The sequence below is a fragment of the Mytilus californianus genome, unplaced genomic scaffold (genome assembly GCF_021869535.1).
Source record: "Mytilus californianus isolate M0D057914Y unplaced genomic scaffold, xbMytCali1.0.p SCAF_26, whole genome shotgun sequence".
Classification (NCBI taxonomy): Eukaryota; Metazoa; Mollusca; class Bivalvia; order Mytilida; family Mytilidae; genus Mytilus; species Mytilus californianus.
In genome coordinates this window covers 2944088-2962633 of record NW_026262675.1, presented here as the reverse complement: position 1 = coordinate 2962633, position 18546 = coordinate 2944088, and the positions used below count along the sequence as shown (strand labels likewise).

The 18546-nt window shown below is 31.3% G+C and overlaps 1 protein-coding gene across 1 annotated transcript in view; it reads right to left on the bottom strand.

The window, feature by feature from the left end:
* Positions 1-18546, bottom strand: part of LOC127732691 (ciliated left-right organizer metallopeptidase-like) — a 29611-nt gene that overhangs the window by 3871 nt on the left and 7194 nt on the right. The window contains exons 2-15 of the mRNA XM_052241866.1: positions 14013-14339; positions 13313-13391; positions 12728-12782; positions 12425-12577; positions 11948-12070; positions 11008-11086; positions 9908-10059; positions 9398-9469; positions 8910-9012; positions 7712-7775; positions 5826-5919; positions 5267-5362; positions 4717-4836; positions 3094-3205 (exon numbers count right to left, since the gene is read on the bottom strand). Of these exons, the coding sequence (XP_052097826.1) occupies positions 3094-3205; positions 4717-4836; positions 5267-5362; positions 5826-5919; positions 7712-7775; positions 8910-9012; positions 9398-9469; positions 9908-10059; positions 11008-11086; positions 11948-12070; positions 12425-12577; positions 12728-12782; positions 13313-13391; positions 14013-14286 (1576 nt within the window). The 5' untranslated portion in view covers positions 14287-14339. The remainder of the gene's footprint in view (positions 1-3093; positions 3206-4716; positions 4837-5266; positions 5363-5825; positions 5920-7711; positions 7776-8909; positions 9013-9397; positions 9470-9907; positions 10060-11007; positions 11087-11947; positions 12071-12424; positions 12578-12727; positions 12783-13312; positions 13392-14012; positions 14340-18546) is intronic.

Below are 18546 nucleotides of genomic sequence, written 5' to 3'. Positions count from 1 at the left end.
ACAATAGATCTATTCAATTCACACATGTTTCAGAAATAGAAACTATGAAGTATAACAATAGAACTGGGGTGTAAGTTGAGAAGATTTGATTGCAATAAAAACATTTTGATATCAATTAGGTGAAATAACAACACAGACAGGACCCAAACCACAGTTTGGTGTAAAAATGATGATTGACATATTCAATCTTTCATTGAAATAATGTAAGGTGTGTACAGAATTATGAAAAATTTATCTTCATATTTTTTCCATTCATCTATGTAGTTTTGTTTAATATTTTTTTAGAAGATTTTTCATGGACCACCAAACACCAAAATATTCCCAATATCATTTTATGCAAATATCAGAAACCAAGATCAAGACTAGTTGGCTTAGGGGATTTAATAATGGATCCGTAAAGAAGTTTTAAGGGCAAACTATCTATAATGATTTAATACAGTACTTAACTGTGACAATAATTTTATTCAATACTTTCTTTTGTTTTTGTTAATATTTTATTTTTATTTTACTATATTCTTCAAATTTATGCATTTTACCAATTTGTAATGAAAAGTAATGTACAGTAATGGAGGCATTACATTGACTTTTAACTAAAACAGGCTATTATTTGAACTTGGAATTATTTTTAATTATGGAATTTGCATTATTTCTTGTGCTTGAAATTTTTAATGAATTCCATGTTTATTCTGTATTATAATGTTCTGTGCTGCGCACAACACTTTCTATTACAAAGAAGATAGCACATTTTCAATAGAATGTACTGTGCCGCGCACAACACTATCTATACAAAATACATTGTGTGGAAAGTGTTATGCACCGCTCAAAACATAATATTACTTAATAAACATGGAATATATCAAAAATTTCAAACACATGAAATTATGCAAATTCCATAATTAAAAATAATTCCAAGTTCAAATAATAGCCTGTTCTAAAGTAATCATTACATTACATGTAATTGTAATGCAGAAAATCAGCATTGCAAATTACTTTGCATTACATCAAAAAAATGTAATATTACAATGCATTACAATTCCAATTACCATTACCCCAGGCATGTTTAACCCTAACACATTTTATGCCTATACCTAGTCATGTTATCCGTATAATGTCTTACTCTTTGTTTTGCATCTTTGTTATTATAAAATAACATAAATGTCTGTTGTCCTGTCCAATATTTTTTTGAAATTCCTGTTATCTCTTTTTATAAGTTATGACGGAGTATTAAATATAAGTGATTTCTTGATGACAACATTGCTTCTATGAGGGGCCAATAGGGGGTTTATTAACATGTTAACAACACCTCTATTTTGGCAAAAACAGTTAAAATGCTGATAACATTTAACACCAACTTTAATTATGACTTAGTGAATTTTTTATGAACACCACAGGTTTCAGTAGTAAAATAAACACTGCTTACTCTTCCAGAGCACCTGAGTCCACCTTGGTTTGGGTTGGTTTTGTCAATATTTAAGTTTTTTGTTGGTCTTTTTTTTTTGTTGGTGAATTAGCACTTTTTGTCCCAGATGGCGGGACGCTTACTCTGGCAATGCGTCCGGTTTCCCTCCTTCTGAAGATCCTGCTATTCCTTCAATTTTTTTCTTCATTGGTACCTTTTAAATGATTTTTTTAATTTTTTTTATTTGAACATTGGAGAACTACTGTTACCTCCATTTTGGCCATGGTGTTTATAAAGATAAGAAGTGGTATGATTGCCAATGAGACAACTCTCCACAAGAGACCATTTGACACAGAAATTGACAACTACAGGTCACTGTACAGCCTTCAACAATGAGCAAAGCCCATACTGCATAGTCGGCTATAAAAGACCCCGAAATTACAAATGTTAAACAGTTGAAACGTGAAAACTAACGGCCTAATTTATGTACAAAATAATGAACGAAAAACAAATATGAAACACAGCAACAAAAGACAACCACATAATTTAAGGTTCCTGACTTGGGACAGGCACATACAGAATGAATGTGGTGGGGTTAGACTTGTTAGAAGGCGCCAACCCTCCCCTAACCTGGGACAGCGGTGCAACAGTACAACATAAGAATAAACTATAAAAATCAATTGAAAAAGGCTTAACTCACCAGATGGATACAAATAGATATACATCTAACAAAAACACAGAGTGGACGTGGACAGGTACTTATACATCAACACAACAGACAGACACTAAGTACAGATCTGAGAGTACTCGCAGTTACTGACAGCTAGTTCAAAGCCAATAACAACTAATGAAAAAAATCATGCATCTAAGACTAAAATATCAATCAGTACACATTCAACATCCAATGTTGTCTATATTTTATTTGACTTACGTTTTTTGATTGCACCCTTGGTAGGTATCTTCTTACATTTGTATTTGCATTCGTGATAGTTAAAGGTTTTGATGGGAGGTCTTCATTTCTGGGTTTTTATTTGTTTATTTTTTAAAGACATTTTTCTCAATTCTTTATATTTTTTGTCCACTATTCTTAATCTTTATTACCATTTGTTCGAAACTTTATTTTATTTGCGGCTTGTCTCTTATTCTGTGAACACCATTGAGACCATTATGAGTACTACTGGAAATGATATTAGTATCATACTTTGTTAGGATATTACACGATTTCGTCTGTTTTCCCCTAACGTTTGTCGATTTATACCTTAACCTTCATATTATCAGCTAACTTACAAAGTGGTGAAAATATTGTGATTAAGCAAATTTAAAATGATAATGATATTGATTTTTTTGATGAGCCTTAGTATAGTCACCTTGTCCAAAGACAGTTACATTTATGCTGTTTATGTTACTCCATTGAGGGAGCACTGTAAAGAAACTAACAGTGAACACTTTTAAGTGTCAAGTAACAGATAACAGGAATCCCATTTTCATATAAAACAGTTAACAGCATTGTCAATTTAAACAGAACAGATAACAGTTAATAGTTAATATATATTTCAAATAACAGTTAACAATACCTTGAAATAGCCCAAAACAGGTTAACAGAAAAAGGTATTGCCCCCTATTCTATGAAGATCACTGATTTTTTCTCTTTTTCTTATTTGTTATACATTTTGATATAGCTATATAATACATACAGTATATAACATTTGAAAATTCTGTAACAGACATAGTGGTATTATCTGTGAGTTCTGGACACATGATATCTTTACTACTTGGACATTTGATATATCCTCTGTACCCTCGTATCTGAAAAATGTGAGAAAATTGGGAACGATGTCGTTTAGCAGCAATCTGAATCTTATGTTTAATCATGTTAATTCAATTTCATTGCAATAATTTTGAAAAGATTTAACCTCACAGTTACAGATGGGAAATCATATATATTTTCATCATTAAAATTGAGAATGGAAATGGGGAATGTGTCAAAGAGACAACAACCCGACCATAGAGCAGACAACAGCCGAAGGCCACCAATAGGTCTTCAATGCAGCGAGAAACTCCCGCACCCGGAGGCGTCCTTCAGCTGGCCCCTAAACAAATATGTATACTAGTTCAGTGATAATGGACGTCATACTAAACTCCAAATTATACACAAGAAACTAAAATTAAAAATGATACAAGACTAACAAAGGCTAGAGGCTCCTGACTTGGGACAGGCGCAAAAATGCGGCCGGGTTAAACATGTTTTTTGAGATCTCCACCCTCCCCCTATACCTCTAGCCAATGTAGAAAAAACAAACGCACAACAGTACGCACAGTAAAACTCAGTTTAAGAGAAGTCCGAGTCCGATGTCAGAATAGGAAACAAAAGAAAATAAACAAAATGACAATAATACATAAATAACAACAGACTACTAGCAGTTACTGACATGCCAGCTCCAGACCTCAATTAAACTGATTGAAAGATTATGTCTTCATCATATGAATATCAGGCACAATCCCTCCTGTTAGGGGTTTAGTATTATACCATCATAAAATATATGAGAAGAACATAACCCATGTCATGCCAACAACTGGTTTTAGAATAAATATGTTTAATTCCGATGCAAAGACCCTATAAGTGAATCAATATCAAAGCCAAAATATGCAATCTTTAATGACCTGACAACAGTATCGTAACTATATCCCTTTTTAATAAGTCTGTTTAAAGGTTTTGTTAGCTTTTGAGGTGAATACTGACATTTTTGTGCTTTGTAAAGAATATTACCATAAAAGAATGGATGTGAAATACCCGAACGTATAAGATGTCTGCATGTTGAGTTATATATACGAATGATGTCCTTATACCGATGATAAAATTTAGTAAATGTTTTGACTAGTTTATGTATATTAACAATACATTGTGAGAGTTTCAAGATGTTTAATTGTTATGCTCTAAGTATTATCAAGTTAATTATGACCACAATTTCATGGTTAACTACCTTAAATATAAACTAATATGATACAGGACAGAAAAACAGACTCACGAACGACAGACAGATACACTGGCTGCAAAACAATATCACCCTTCTACTATCGTAGGCAGGCATAATAAATGACTGATGGACAATTTACAAGAAGATTCTTACACATTTACGTTGGCAACAACTTTTATCACATCTATCAGCTGTGACTGACCTTCAAATTACGAAGATGCAGCCTTCGGACATGGGCAACAACTATGTGAAATATCAATATTACCTGGAAGCCAACTGGAAGTTAAAAAATAAGGGCTAAAAAAATCATTAAAAACTATTGAAGATCTAACAAATACTTACTCTGATTAATTTTCCATATGGACAATCAATCCAATCTGATCCATGAACTTTGACCAATAAATCTCTATTCATGGAACATTTTTGTATATAACATCTACCAGTTAATATAGAAGTCTTTTCCTACAAGGAATAAATTTGTAGAATATAGTTAGGTCCATATAATTTCATACTGACCAGTAAAAGGTCCATATAATTTCATACTGACCAGTAAAAAAGTACTTATCAGGTTAATGAAAGTAGAAAGTGCTCATGAAGAGAATAATATATTTCTATTACACCAAACACACTATTGTGTACAAGTATGGTCTACATATCAATCTATATATATATATATCGGTATAATGTCAATTGAAATCAACAACTACCTTATACTCTAGAAAAGAATGTATTATTATTACATATTATTTATCAGTTGCTTCACATGGGCATGGCTAAGATATAAGGTAAAAAAAAGTATGTAGACCTCGCTGCAGTTGTGTGTACTCACAAAAGTTGAAATATAGCTAACCAGCAAGTTGCTAAAGGTTACCCCCAAAAAATAATTTCTTACCACATAATTTGAAGTCAAATTTGATACAAAGCACCAACTAGAAATTCCAAATATCTCTTCTTCAAAGTCAGGTACTCTAGGAATCGAACACTGTCCCTGAAACAGCAGAAAATTCTTTTATAAGCAAGCTGATATAACTCAAACACTCTTAGTAAATGTTTGTATAATTTAATATAATTCAGTTTATAGTTTCAAAAAGTGATACTATGTTTTTATATCATTTCAGTTTCATGAAATTAAGTGAAATTATTACCTTTTTAATCTTTTTATATATAAATATTCATTTCATATATTTTCATTACCTTTTAGTCCTGAAAATGCATGAATTATTTTCCACTACAAATAATACAAAAAAATCAATCCAACTGTTGCTATTTTTCTGCTAAACCAAGCATTTCAATCAATTTTTCAATTTTCTAGTATCTTGGATGCTGTTTTCCTTATCAATAAAATAATGTGACATAACCAGAGTATTCAAAAGATATGCCAAGATTTCTTTTTGTTTAAAATTATCTTTTAAAAATTTCTTACTGTGTACAATACCTATTCATGAACTTACCTTTGGTTGTGGTTGGTAAATTCTACATGATAAATTAGACTCTTGTTTACAATAGCCTTTGTCTTTATGTAAGTAGTGACATCCAACAACAGAGCTTAAAATATAAAAACACTGTTTATTGCATTAATCTCAATCTCTATCCCTTCAGTGGTGTTTTACTTCAGAGATGAAAATATTCCATAAATGCTTATGTCAAAAAAATGTATTCTTGGAAAAGTAATATATGTACAAAATTTAGTATCAAGCTTACATGGTAATCTAGTAACAGATTGAATATGTTAATCAGCTAAGGCACTTAACTCATTTTAAACTAGATGCTCAAATGAGCATGTATTCGTTACATGATCCATGAAAAGGAGTCATATAATGTGCAAAATGGATATCTTATTCTCAATTTTCATGAAAATTTCATTTTCCAATAGTGTATCTAGTTCAAAGTACGTCAACCAGTAAGCAAATGATTTGTGATCTGCACATTCTCATAAAAACAATTTTGTACTAAATATATCATCAATATCTGTATGAAGAGAAAACTTTCATTTAAAAGAAATTTTGAATATAATGATAATGATAATAGCTAACAAGTGAAAGGTGGAATTTTCAACTGATGCTACCTGAACTACACATTTATTGATAGAAAAGATTTGTATTTCAAGGGTTGACCTAGACCAGAAAATTATTGGAATCTTCTCCTTCTCTTTATCTATATAGATTTGTTCTTTCTATACAAGTTTCATAATAACCCCAAAAAGTGAAAACTAAAGTTATCATCTTATCATGAACTTTGAGTAAAAATCTATTTTTAGTAATAGCAACCTTGATTCTCAATTCTATGACCCTAAAATCAACAGGATGTTCTCCCTTCCCTATATCTACCATCTGTACAAGTTTCATTCCAATCAATTAAGGCAAACTTAAGCTAATATCTAGAAACCTTTTCTCCCCACCCCCAAATTCTATTTCTAATAACAGTGACAATGACCTGTTCACCCTCAAATCAATAGACTTCTTTCCCTTCCCTATATCTTCCATCAGTTATAATTTCATTTCAATTTAGCAAGGGGAACTTAAGTCCCCATCAGGAAACCCTTTTCAAAATAATTTCTATTTTCACTAAAAGTGACCTTGATCTTTGAGCCCAAAATCAATAGGCTCTTTCCCTTTCCTATAAGTTTCATATTAGTCAAGCAAGGGTAAATGCAAAAATTAATGAAATTGAAATAAACAGATGATTGTTAACAGATAAAAATAAAGTCTGCAAGAGACAATCAAATGGAAGAAAATCAAAGCAATAGATTAAATGATTGATTGAATTATTGATTGATTGATTGATTGATTGATTGATCATGTTTAAGGATGTACTTAGGTCAGGTTTAGGAATTTTTGTCAGAGGTTCGGACTCCTTGATTTTTTTCCTTACCATACAGGATAAAATATTTTGCCCCATAACACTAATTTTTCTTCTCATATAAGACTTCAATAGCTTATAAAAGGTCATTTACCAAAATTTAAGCAAATTCTAGGTTTCTTTTCTTTCGATTTGAGACCCAAATAATACCAATGCAAATTTAAGGTAAAAATCCTAGTCAGCCTTTTTACCGCCATTTTAAAAAAAATATTAAATATCTTGAAAAGGAGTTCCATAACCTATCAATCTTTTTAGCTTATTTTGTTCCTTAACTAATGCTCTTCTGACTTAAAGTATCAATATTAAATTCTAGATTTTTTTTAATTTCACCTAAGTACATCATTAACACCAAATTTCAGCCCTCTTTGCTATATCATCGTGCCAGTTTTTATTGGCAGAGGAAGATTGAGTATCCAGAATGGTTAAATGATCATGAAGATACACTAAAATGAAAATAACAAAAACAGGAACTTCTTACTTATTTCTGCAGATGTAATCTTCATATTTAAGACAAAATTCAGATCTATCAACACAACCCATATCTGAAATAACCAATGACAAAATTTATTTGACTATAAACAATACATTTGTGGCTATAAAAAGAACTCAGTAAGTTAAATACAGGAACATATGATATGCACACTAACGTGGCCTGAGTATTTCCCACACGTAGTTTCAAAGTAGTTGTCGAAACTTATGGTACTTTCATGATTTGCTAAATGCATAAATGTTTCATTCAGAATTGAAAAGTTAAATTAATTCTACAGACATAGATAGTTTTTAATTCAGACTGTTCTGTATAGGCATTAATTTTTTTATTCTCCAATTGTAATTTTTTTTAGTTTTTATATTACCTAATAAAATAAAATTATCTTTCTAAATCTCATATTTTTTTTTTATGATACCGCACTGATTCAAACAGGAAAAATACACAAATGGGTAGTAACAAATATACAATAAATGATTCATAGCTTTGTTTGGTGTCATCATAACCAAAATAAGTTTTGCTGACTGATGTTTGCCTATTGTTTCTTATTTCATTTCAAACAGGGCCTTTGTTTCTTTGGCATGGTTTTTAATTGCCTCCTTTGTAACTTTCTACATTTTTTTTACTTTTACATTGCAAAATAATGACTTATCACACAGAACTTTGTCACTCAATTATTTCTTTTTGGATTGATGGTGTTGTTAGGTTGCTGTCTAACTGATGTATACTCCATATATCCGTCTCAAAATGTAAAGGCTACCATACAAGTGGAAATTCAAATTTATATTGAGAAAAAAATCTAGATCAGAATTATATGAATATTTTGTGTCACTGTGATGCTATCAACAGGTTTCTCATTAAGGATTTTTGAAGACAAAGTCCAGGGACTCATTATTTTTGGCCATGGCAAGTCAAACGGTGAGAAGATGAAATTTTATTGCTATATAATTTACTATTTCAGACTCCATGACAAAAAAAAAAGAGCAAAAAAATAACATTCAATTTAGATTATTTTTTTAAATTTTGCTATTAAGTGATGATATGTGTGCTCAGTTGATACAACATTTTTCAATCTTGATGCATCTTTGGACTCACCAGTTTAGAAGATGATGAGTCCAGACAGATTTTCATAAGTCCAGGACTCATGGACTTGCCTTAGTGAGAACCTTGTATTAATTAAAATTCTTACTTTTGCCCCAGAGATAATCATCAGCAGAACTGTAGTCTACTTTATACCATCCACTGTCCTCAAATAAAGCTAAAGTTATTCTGTCTATAAAGGTGACATGTGGCTGAAAAATGACAACAACTAAATTAAATAAACAGACAAGTGGTATGTAGATGGAAGTATCCTCAGTCTATTTATTTCTTTATTTTTTAGGTAGCTTTTATATGTAGAATTGCATCTACATATAAAATATATCAATGTTATTCTTACACTAAAATAAGGCATTAAACAGTTAACAAGTATAAATTCATAATATGTGCAAAAAATGAATGAATCTGTACAGTAAAAGTAACAGTTAAACTGTTTGCTTTAAAATACAAAATTTAAAAGGATTATACCAAAGCATGTATGAAAGTATGCTTGAACCTGAACATCAAGTAACATTTGTAGCAGGCAAGGCAAAACTGAAATAATATGTCCTTCTTATAAGTATACAAATATATACTTACCATTCCCATATTAGGTGACATAATAGATCCATACATCAACACGTCATCCCAATGTGATGTAAAGTTGTTAAACTACAAAAAATAGCATCACGTACTTAATAAATATAATTTACAGTGACACTGTTTTGACTTTATTTTTTCAATATTTTTGTCCGAAACTTCCAATAACTACTGTTACATGAATCAAAAACATTCTGAAGTTAAAAGTATTCTTGAATGTGCTGTAAAACCATTTCAGTCAAAAATAATTCTCCTCGGGTCATTTTTTTATTGATTTTAATAAGTTTCAATTAATGAATAAATAATAATAGCTGAACTTATATCATAGTTATATCTTTTTTAACCCAGACTTAGTTTTCAACTCAATATTTACATATACTATAACAATGGCATTTGGGTTGTCCATATCCTATAGGAAGCTTTAATTATTTACAAGAACCCATATAAATGTCATTGATGTATTTTCTTAATTAACAGATTGTAAAAAAAAGCTCTGAATTTTGTATTCACCTTTCCTTCCAAGGGAGCACCATATTTAGTTTCAATTGTACACCCAAAATGATTTTGTGTTTCTCTTAAAACTGATGGTGTAACAATCCTTACTAATCCATTTACTTCTTCTACAATGGTTAAACCTAGGGGATGACAATCAAGACTTCTATCTGCAAAATATCAGTCAAACATACTGGGGTTTATTATCAGTCAAACATACTGGGGTTTATTATCACTTTTATAACTGCAGTCTTCTCATGACTGTCAGTATCATTGGGGTTTCTGGGAAGGAGCCATAGTATCCAAGAAAATCATAAATAAGCCGCGGCTAATAGGATATTTAAGAAGGGGGCAGGAGATTAACATGATATATATTCTGGCTATAATGTCCTCTTAGCAGTTTTTAAATTTGTTTATTTCTTGGAAAAATATGGTCTTCAGCCAGTAAAATGCTCAAGATAAAATGTTAATTAATAGTTGTTACAACTTGTATCAGAATAGCTTATAAACTTTAGTTTTTATTGATAAAAGCAATAAATAAGGTACAATATCAGTTATTTCGCTCAAATGTACATAGTGATATTTATGAATTAGATATAGACACTGAAAATAAAAGAATGTGATACAAAATTGTAACTTCTGTAGAGCTTCTTACCAAACAAATTTAAGAAGATAATTATAAGTACAAACAATTTAATATGCTTCAATAGTCTATACATATATCAATAACGAATTCTGTGAATTGTTAATTTTACTGCTGGTATATCATTGTATCTCGTTTGTAAAATAAGATGAAGATAGCATTCCAATGTCCATCACCAATGACCATGACATTTAATTTTCACATTTCAAAAGCTGTTTATGGAAACTATATGTTAAATGAAATGGACAATGAAACCAACTAAGTGTTTACAAGGCAATGATTAAAATTAACAAAGTAATAAGGGTATAACTCCTGAAAAGTCATAAACAGGACACACTTTAAACAGGTTTTAGATTTCATTCAGCAAAAGAATATGCATAAATCTGGTCAAAATTTGATAAGAAAAACATTTACTTAAACACAAAGTGTGCCATTTGGCTATTTGTCTATGTTATTAAAGGTCCTGGTGACTTACCTTTAATCTGACATGTCTTAAAATATGGAAAATGAGTTTTTGAAAATCCCAGTGTATGGAATAGCTCATGTAACAATGTCTACAAAAGAATAATCTTAAGTTTGAAAGGGGATATATCAAACAATCAGTTGCCAATGGTAAACAATATTGTGGATATGTAAATAAAAGTAATACTAACCTAATTTGCAAAAAATTAAATTCAGGTTTCAAAGTTGGCAATATGAAATTATGGGTACATGATAACATGATTTTTTATATAACATGTTACTTTTATTATTCTTCCTTTAGTTTATTTATTTTGTATTTGCATTGTATCATAGGTCAAATTTATTTGTTCAGTGTATGTTCACTGGTGTTAATATGTCCTTTGATTGAGTTAAGCTATTTCAGTTGATATTTTATAGTGTGTCTTTCTATGTTGTGATGTTACACTATTGTTTCAGAAAAAGGGTGAAGGTTTGGTACCATTAAAACGTTTAAACCCGCTGCATTTGTTTGCACCTGTCCTAAGTCAGGAATCTGATGTTCAGTAGTTGTCGTTTGTTGATGTGGTTCATAAGTGTTTCTCGTTTTTTATATAGATTAGACCGTTGGTTTTCCTGTTTGAATGGTTTTACACTTGTAATTTTTGGGGCCCTTTATAGCTTACTGTTCGGTGTGAGCCAAGGCTCCGTGTTGAAGACCGTACTTTGACCTATTATGGTTTACTTTTATAAATATTGACTTGGATGGAGAGTTGTCTCATTGGCACTCATACCACATCTTCTTATATCTATACACAATTTAACGGTTTAAATATGAGAACTATGATAGCAGTAACAGCTTTTAATTTATTAATTTCTTCACCAGGCTTTACTTTCAAAACTTACAATGACTTAATATATAGCTATCAGTTTAAACACTTCATAAACAGAAATTCAAAATAATAAAATTTACAAACCTTATACATTTTTTCTGGACTGTTATTAACGATTGAATGAGGACATACATTGATACACCCAGATATTGGTCTATCATACTGGTCCACATGGCACACTTTGGCATAGGATAATACTTTGTTCACCTATGGAAAATAAATGGTAGGCAGTTATTTGTGGTACTAACCACAAGCAAGAATAACTGACAGTCAAAAGTATTTTGGAATTACCTGGCTGTTTATAACATGTCTTCATACATTAACCAATATCATAATAAGTAATATTAAAAGTTAAGCTATATGATTAAATAAACACCATTTAAAACATATCACAGATAAAGGAAAATTTCTCTATTCTACTTTCTTCAAGAGATTATCTGACATAATTTTTATAAAATCCTAGGATATTAAGACTCAACTATTCTAATATATTTAATAGTTACCTGTTATGCATAAGGGTTAGTTGTTGATTAGCATGCAATGGCTAGACTACAAACATACACTATTGAATCCACAAACATCTGTTGTTACTGAATCTACATATAATATAAAATCTGTATTGTTGACACCAGCTCCTTGAGTATATACCACTCTGACTGGATCTGGGTTTAACTCATTCCATACATATAAACCATCTAAATGGTCATCTGGAATCTGAAAAGTGATACATACAAATTAGTCAATGTACATATGTATTCTATTATTCTAGTCTAACACACCTGAAAAAAACAGTTTAAAGCTACAGGAAATGAAATATAAGAAAGTTTATTTTTTTCTCAATATAACAACAGGAGAAAAACTCACTCTGAATGTATCCATACAAAGTTCACTTTGATAATTTCTTTTAATGGACTTGCATCTGAAAAAAAACAACAATATAATAGAAGTTTAATATCTATGTGACAATTATAGCCTTCTAATACAGACAAATGTGTAAAATAATTCAAATTGAAACATAACTAATACATAACGTAATTTGTAGTAACTACCAACAGGAAACATGGTAAAAGGTAGATTGATCCTAGCAGTATTAACTCACATATCCCTGTTATATTTGTATTTATTTATACTAATGACATCAAATAGATTGATTGGTGTTTTATGCCACTTTCAACACTATTGAGTTATTTGTTATCAGTTTTTATTGGTGGGGGAAGACGGAGTGCCTGGAGAGAACCACGACCTTTGGCAGGGAAACTGACAATCCTAGTCAATTAAGATTGGAGTGGAGCACACCTGCTATGTGCAAGATTTGAACTCAAAATCCTCAGTGTTGTCAGGCTAATGATATAGTTGTTGGGCTACTTAGACCACTCGGTCACCAAGGCCCCTAAAAAATGACATCAAAGTCAACTGTAATAATCAGTCAACATTAAAACTGATATTTACCTTCCTTTATTGGGTCCTGTGGTCCATTCTTTATGACATCCACTTCTTTTTAACAGAATAGGCTTCTGAACTGGAAAAACTAAAACATTAATTTAAAATGTATTATCAAATCATTTAAATGGAAAGTTTCAATAGCTTTAGAAGCTACATAAACATGATAAAAACCCACAGTAAATATATTCATTTTTCACTCCTTCACTGCACATAAAATAAAAAAAAATAAAAAAATTGTAATACTAAGTGTTTGATACTTAGCCATACATTAGTGGGAATTTACTGTAAACTGAACATTTAATGTATGCAATCATTAGTGTGAATCTTCAATAACAGAAAAATAATGCAAGATTAATAATTGAGATTTCTATGCAGTCTACATTTTGTAGTAGAAGATCACTAAGATAAACTACATTAAAATTTACCTACTGTGGTTTTTATTAGGTTGCATTTTTACATTTATAGAAAAGATCACTGACAGTAACTTTTGAATTCACAGCATATTCACACCTATTACTAGTGAACAGGCCAAGATTCTATCATGTACATGTACCATTGACAATCATATATTAATTTGTACCACTACAAGTTAGTACATTCCAAATGTCTAGATTTCAGCATTAAAACAGAAAATTATTTTTGAACTGTACTACATGTATATAATTTTTTCATGGTAATCATGGTAGTTAAACCCTAATTTTCTTACCAGATAGTAACTGTGATATTTTCCCCACTGCCTTGATAACTACCCCAATTATTCTCTCTCTATCCTCAACACTCAATTCAAAATACATATCTCTGTATACCACTTTAATTCTTATTGGCTGATATGTAACATTTCTATTCATTACATTACTGACTACATAGCTTAGTGTCTGTCTCTGTATACCAGGACTTCTTTCGGCTCCAGTTAAATGGTTGTTTTCTTTGGATGACTGTACAATAACCAAGGCCATAATAATCACTAATAATGAATCCATTGTATTCAGATATTTGTACCATCTTAAAGATTTCTATAACTTTATCTGTTGATCTGGAAAATGAAAAATACCCACTCTTTAAGTATTGGGTAAACACGAAGTTGAACAGCAATATATATAAAAATGTATCACACATGCATTGTAAATACATATATAATGTAGCATATACATGTACACATGACTGACATGAAGTCTGATAACAAATTTGGGGGAAGATCTTATTTGTAGTTCCCTAGATAAATGCAACAAAAATTTCATGCATGGCAATTATGTGTTTAAAAAATGTAAGTATCTATAAACAGGAAGTTGATGTGAGATGAATCTGAAACAACATCACACTGTACATGCTGTATAGCATGTTCACATGGAGACCAAAAACAAATTTCAAGAGCTTCTTATTTGTATACGTAGGTCCATGGAAAAATGTGATAAAGCCCCATACCGAATTTCAGCAAGCTCTGATTAGTAGTTTCTGAGAAAAATGTGACAAAAATATCATGGGCATATGAACAAACAGACAGAAGTAAAACAGTATTCCAGCTGTCTTCAGAATGAGGGTATGATAAGAATCAGTCTGCATCATCAGCCATTAGCCCTGTGTCAGAGCATGTCCAGAGTAAAATTTGATTTAAATATCTGAATTTGTTTTTACAAACCAATCAGCAGTGTTCTCCCGTATTATTTTCCAAAGCACCATTTGAAATACATGTACCACTGTTTCACTATCAAAACATGTTTATTTTAGCACCATACAATCATGTCTGTATTTACAATAGTGAATACAATCTATAACAAATTTTACAATATATATATTCAGATTCTTATAGCACCATGACACATACTCAAGAGTTTACTTTTCTTAAAAAATCATCCTTTTTTGAGAAAGTGGGTAACACTACAAACAAAAAGAGTTAATGTGAACAATTTAAAAAATAAATGCAAAACGCAGAACTGCAAATGAAAACAACAGCGTACTTAGTTTGTTGTTGTTCTTCTTCAGATATATATTATCAGCTTCGTATGATTGAAGATTACGAACTGTTGCATACACAGAGTATGTGATTAAAAATATTCAAATAATACATTGTAATAGTTACACAACAAAACTTTTTTTAATCTGAAGATTACTTGATATATCATATAGTGAAATTTACATGAAAAAAAGACAAGTGATTAAAAATATGTACCGGTACATTAATATTTATTAAGTTACTTTGTGTTGTGGAGAAGTGGAAAAATGACCATTTGTAACTTTCTTTTGAGGTGGATATTTGCCGAAATGATTGGTTATATGCTTTTCTTGTTCTAGTATCTGTTGGTATTAGGACTAGCGATGGAATTGCAAGGAGTCCATTGATGACTTTATAGAACATAATCAGCCTGGTTATGGGGCGGCGCTCAGCAAGGGCCATTGAAGATGGTTTATCATGGATGTAACACTACTGGAGTTATGGTAGTTGTTACATTGTTATTGTGTTTAATTGGTTTCTTTTTCTGTGTGATGGTTACATTGGTTAGAACAGTGCATTTGTAGGATTTAATAAGGTGGACATTTTTTCACAGGACATTATGTCCGACAGAATTTTTTTTGATATTATTAAAGTATTAAATGATATCCATTGCCTTGTTATTAATGGACGTATTTTAACCTATAATTGCAAACTTTAATACATTGTTACAGTACTTTGACTCATTGGCACTCATACTATCCTTATCTTCTTATTCATATTTTTTATTAACAATTACTACGAAAAATTGTCCTGTGTAGGTGGACCATATTTCATAACTTTTGTTGTAAAATGCTGTCCACTTAGGGGACAAGATTTCATGGCAATGGACATTATTTAATACCAAAAATTCTATATTTTCTTTTGCCTTTTTCTCAAATATAGTAAAGTTCGTCACATTTGATATTATACTTTACACACTTCCTTCTTATTGTCATTAGCATTAGCTGGGTATTTCTTAGAACTTAAATGTCTCTATATTCACTTCCATCCATTATTTGTTTGTTTATATTTGTATAATAATCAATTTCTAATCAATCGTTCAGATTTTATTAAAATCTAAGAATAATAAAACTTTTAAATGACCTTTGTATTACTTCCTGTGGAGGACACAATTTAATAGCAACTTCTATGAAAACTTGTCCTGTGGGTGGACACTATTTCATAACTTTTGCAGTAAAAATCTGTCCACTTGAGGGACAATATTTCATGGCAATGGACATTATTTAGTACCAAAAATCTATGAAAAACTGTCCAGGTGGACACTTTTTCACAGGACACTATTATGTCTTGCACATTATCCATGATAGAAGGCCATGAGCCAGACAGCCTCCCATTTAGCAGCCAAATTTAGATCTGCTTGTAGTTTTGTGCAATCTTGTTGACATGTTATTTCACGGTATAAAATGCTATCATCAGCAAAGAGTCGTAATTTGCTGTGATTGACGTATTCTGGAAAATCATTTATGTATATTTAAAAGGGTGTATAGTAGGCCCAGGGACAGTTCCTTGATGTAACTGGTACTGACTATTGTATTTGATGTTATTAAACTCTGTTTGATTATACATAGATTGAGAAATCATTCATTGAAATGTAGTGAGTGAGAAAGTAGTTCTTATCTTACGAATAAATTATACGATAAAGCGTATGAAAATATCCAAATTTTAAAGTAAATTTGGATTTTATTAGATAAATACTTACCATCATAAATTCTAAATTCTGAGTGTAACCCCAATTGCGTCATAGGTCAGATGGAAAATCCAGACTAAAAATAAACGTACTCTCACTGGTCCGGACATATACCCCTGTTTGCCCATATATTCTCCCATTCAATTTCCTCAAGACAGAAACGTAAGGAAAGGGGATGAAGGGGAGGCGGATGGGACCTATAATTTAGGATGGTAAGTATTTATCTAATAAAATCCAAATTTACTTTAAAATTTGAATATTTTATAGCTATAAATACGTTACCATCATAAATTCTGAGTAACAGAATCTAACATAAAGCTGAATCCCCTGTAACAGAAGAAACTGGGGGAAAGTTCAATCTTTGTGCTGAAACTATAGGTCCAACAGAGTATAAACTCTCGGCAATAGCCATAGATTGGAGGAAATGAGAGATAAAAGAGTTCTCATTTCTCCAGAAACCTGCAGACAGTACCTCTTCTTAAGATGCACTGTTAAACAGAGCCCAGAATGTAGAGATACCCCTAACATCATGAGCTTTAACATTAAAACTATTCAAAAGTTCTGCCTTAGAAGAACCATAAGCTAAAGATATGCATTTGCATATCCAAGTAGAAATAGTTTTAACAGAAATGTCTGAGATTCCTTTTTTAATAGGAATAAAGAGTCTTGAGTTAGAAACAGAACGTAAACTACTCGTTCTATCTAGATAACTAGAAAGGATTCTTACTGGACATAAAAGTACAGAAATAGAATCGCTAGGGAGTGCATGAATCACGACTGATTCTGCACTCTTATCCGGAATCTGATTATTTGCCAAAAAAGCAGGATTAGTTAAAAGAGTAACAGAAGATTTATCCCTATTAAATCGAAGGCAAGCATCAGTAATAGAGAAGGCATGGATTTCACTCTTTCGCCGTCCAGAAGCCAAAGCTAAAAGAAAACAGCATTTATAGGAAAGAAACCTTAAATCTATTGTATCTGCTGGTTCAAAAGGAGGCAGTTTTAAAAAGGATAAAACTGTTCCAAGGTCCCACATAGGAACTAAAGTTTTTAGTCTTGGTCTTTCAAGACTAAAACTACGAACCAAAAGAGAAATATGCTCATTGTTTCCAAAATCTGGGCCACCAGAAATATGAATAGTTCTTGAAATAGCTGATCTATATCCCTTAATAGTAGAGGGACATAATCCTTTGGATTCAAAAAGAAAAACTAGAAAGTCTGCTAATTGTAGTACAGCGACTTGAAAAGAATCAATTTCCCGCTCACTACACCAATCTGAGAAGATTGACCATTTTGCATCATAGACAATGCTAGTGGAGTCTCTGACAGACTTTGTGAGATGCTTGGTTGCTCCTTCAGAAAAACCTCTCTTTCTGAGGCTAACCATGAGAGAAGCCAGGCGTGTAGATGAAGTTTTTCTGGATTTTGATAAAGAACCATGCCCTTGATTTGAGACAGAAGGTCTGGTCTTAGAGGTAGAACTAGAGGACAAGCACATGATAGGCGCAGAAGGTCTGGAAACCAAGACTGTTTCGGCCAAGCTGGAGCAATAACTGATTTTGC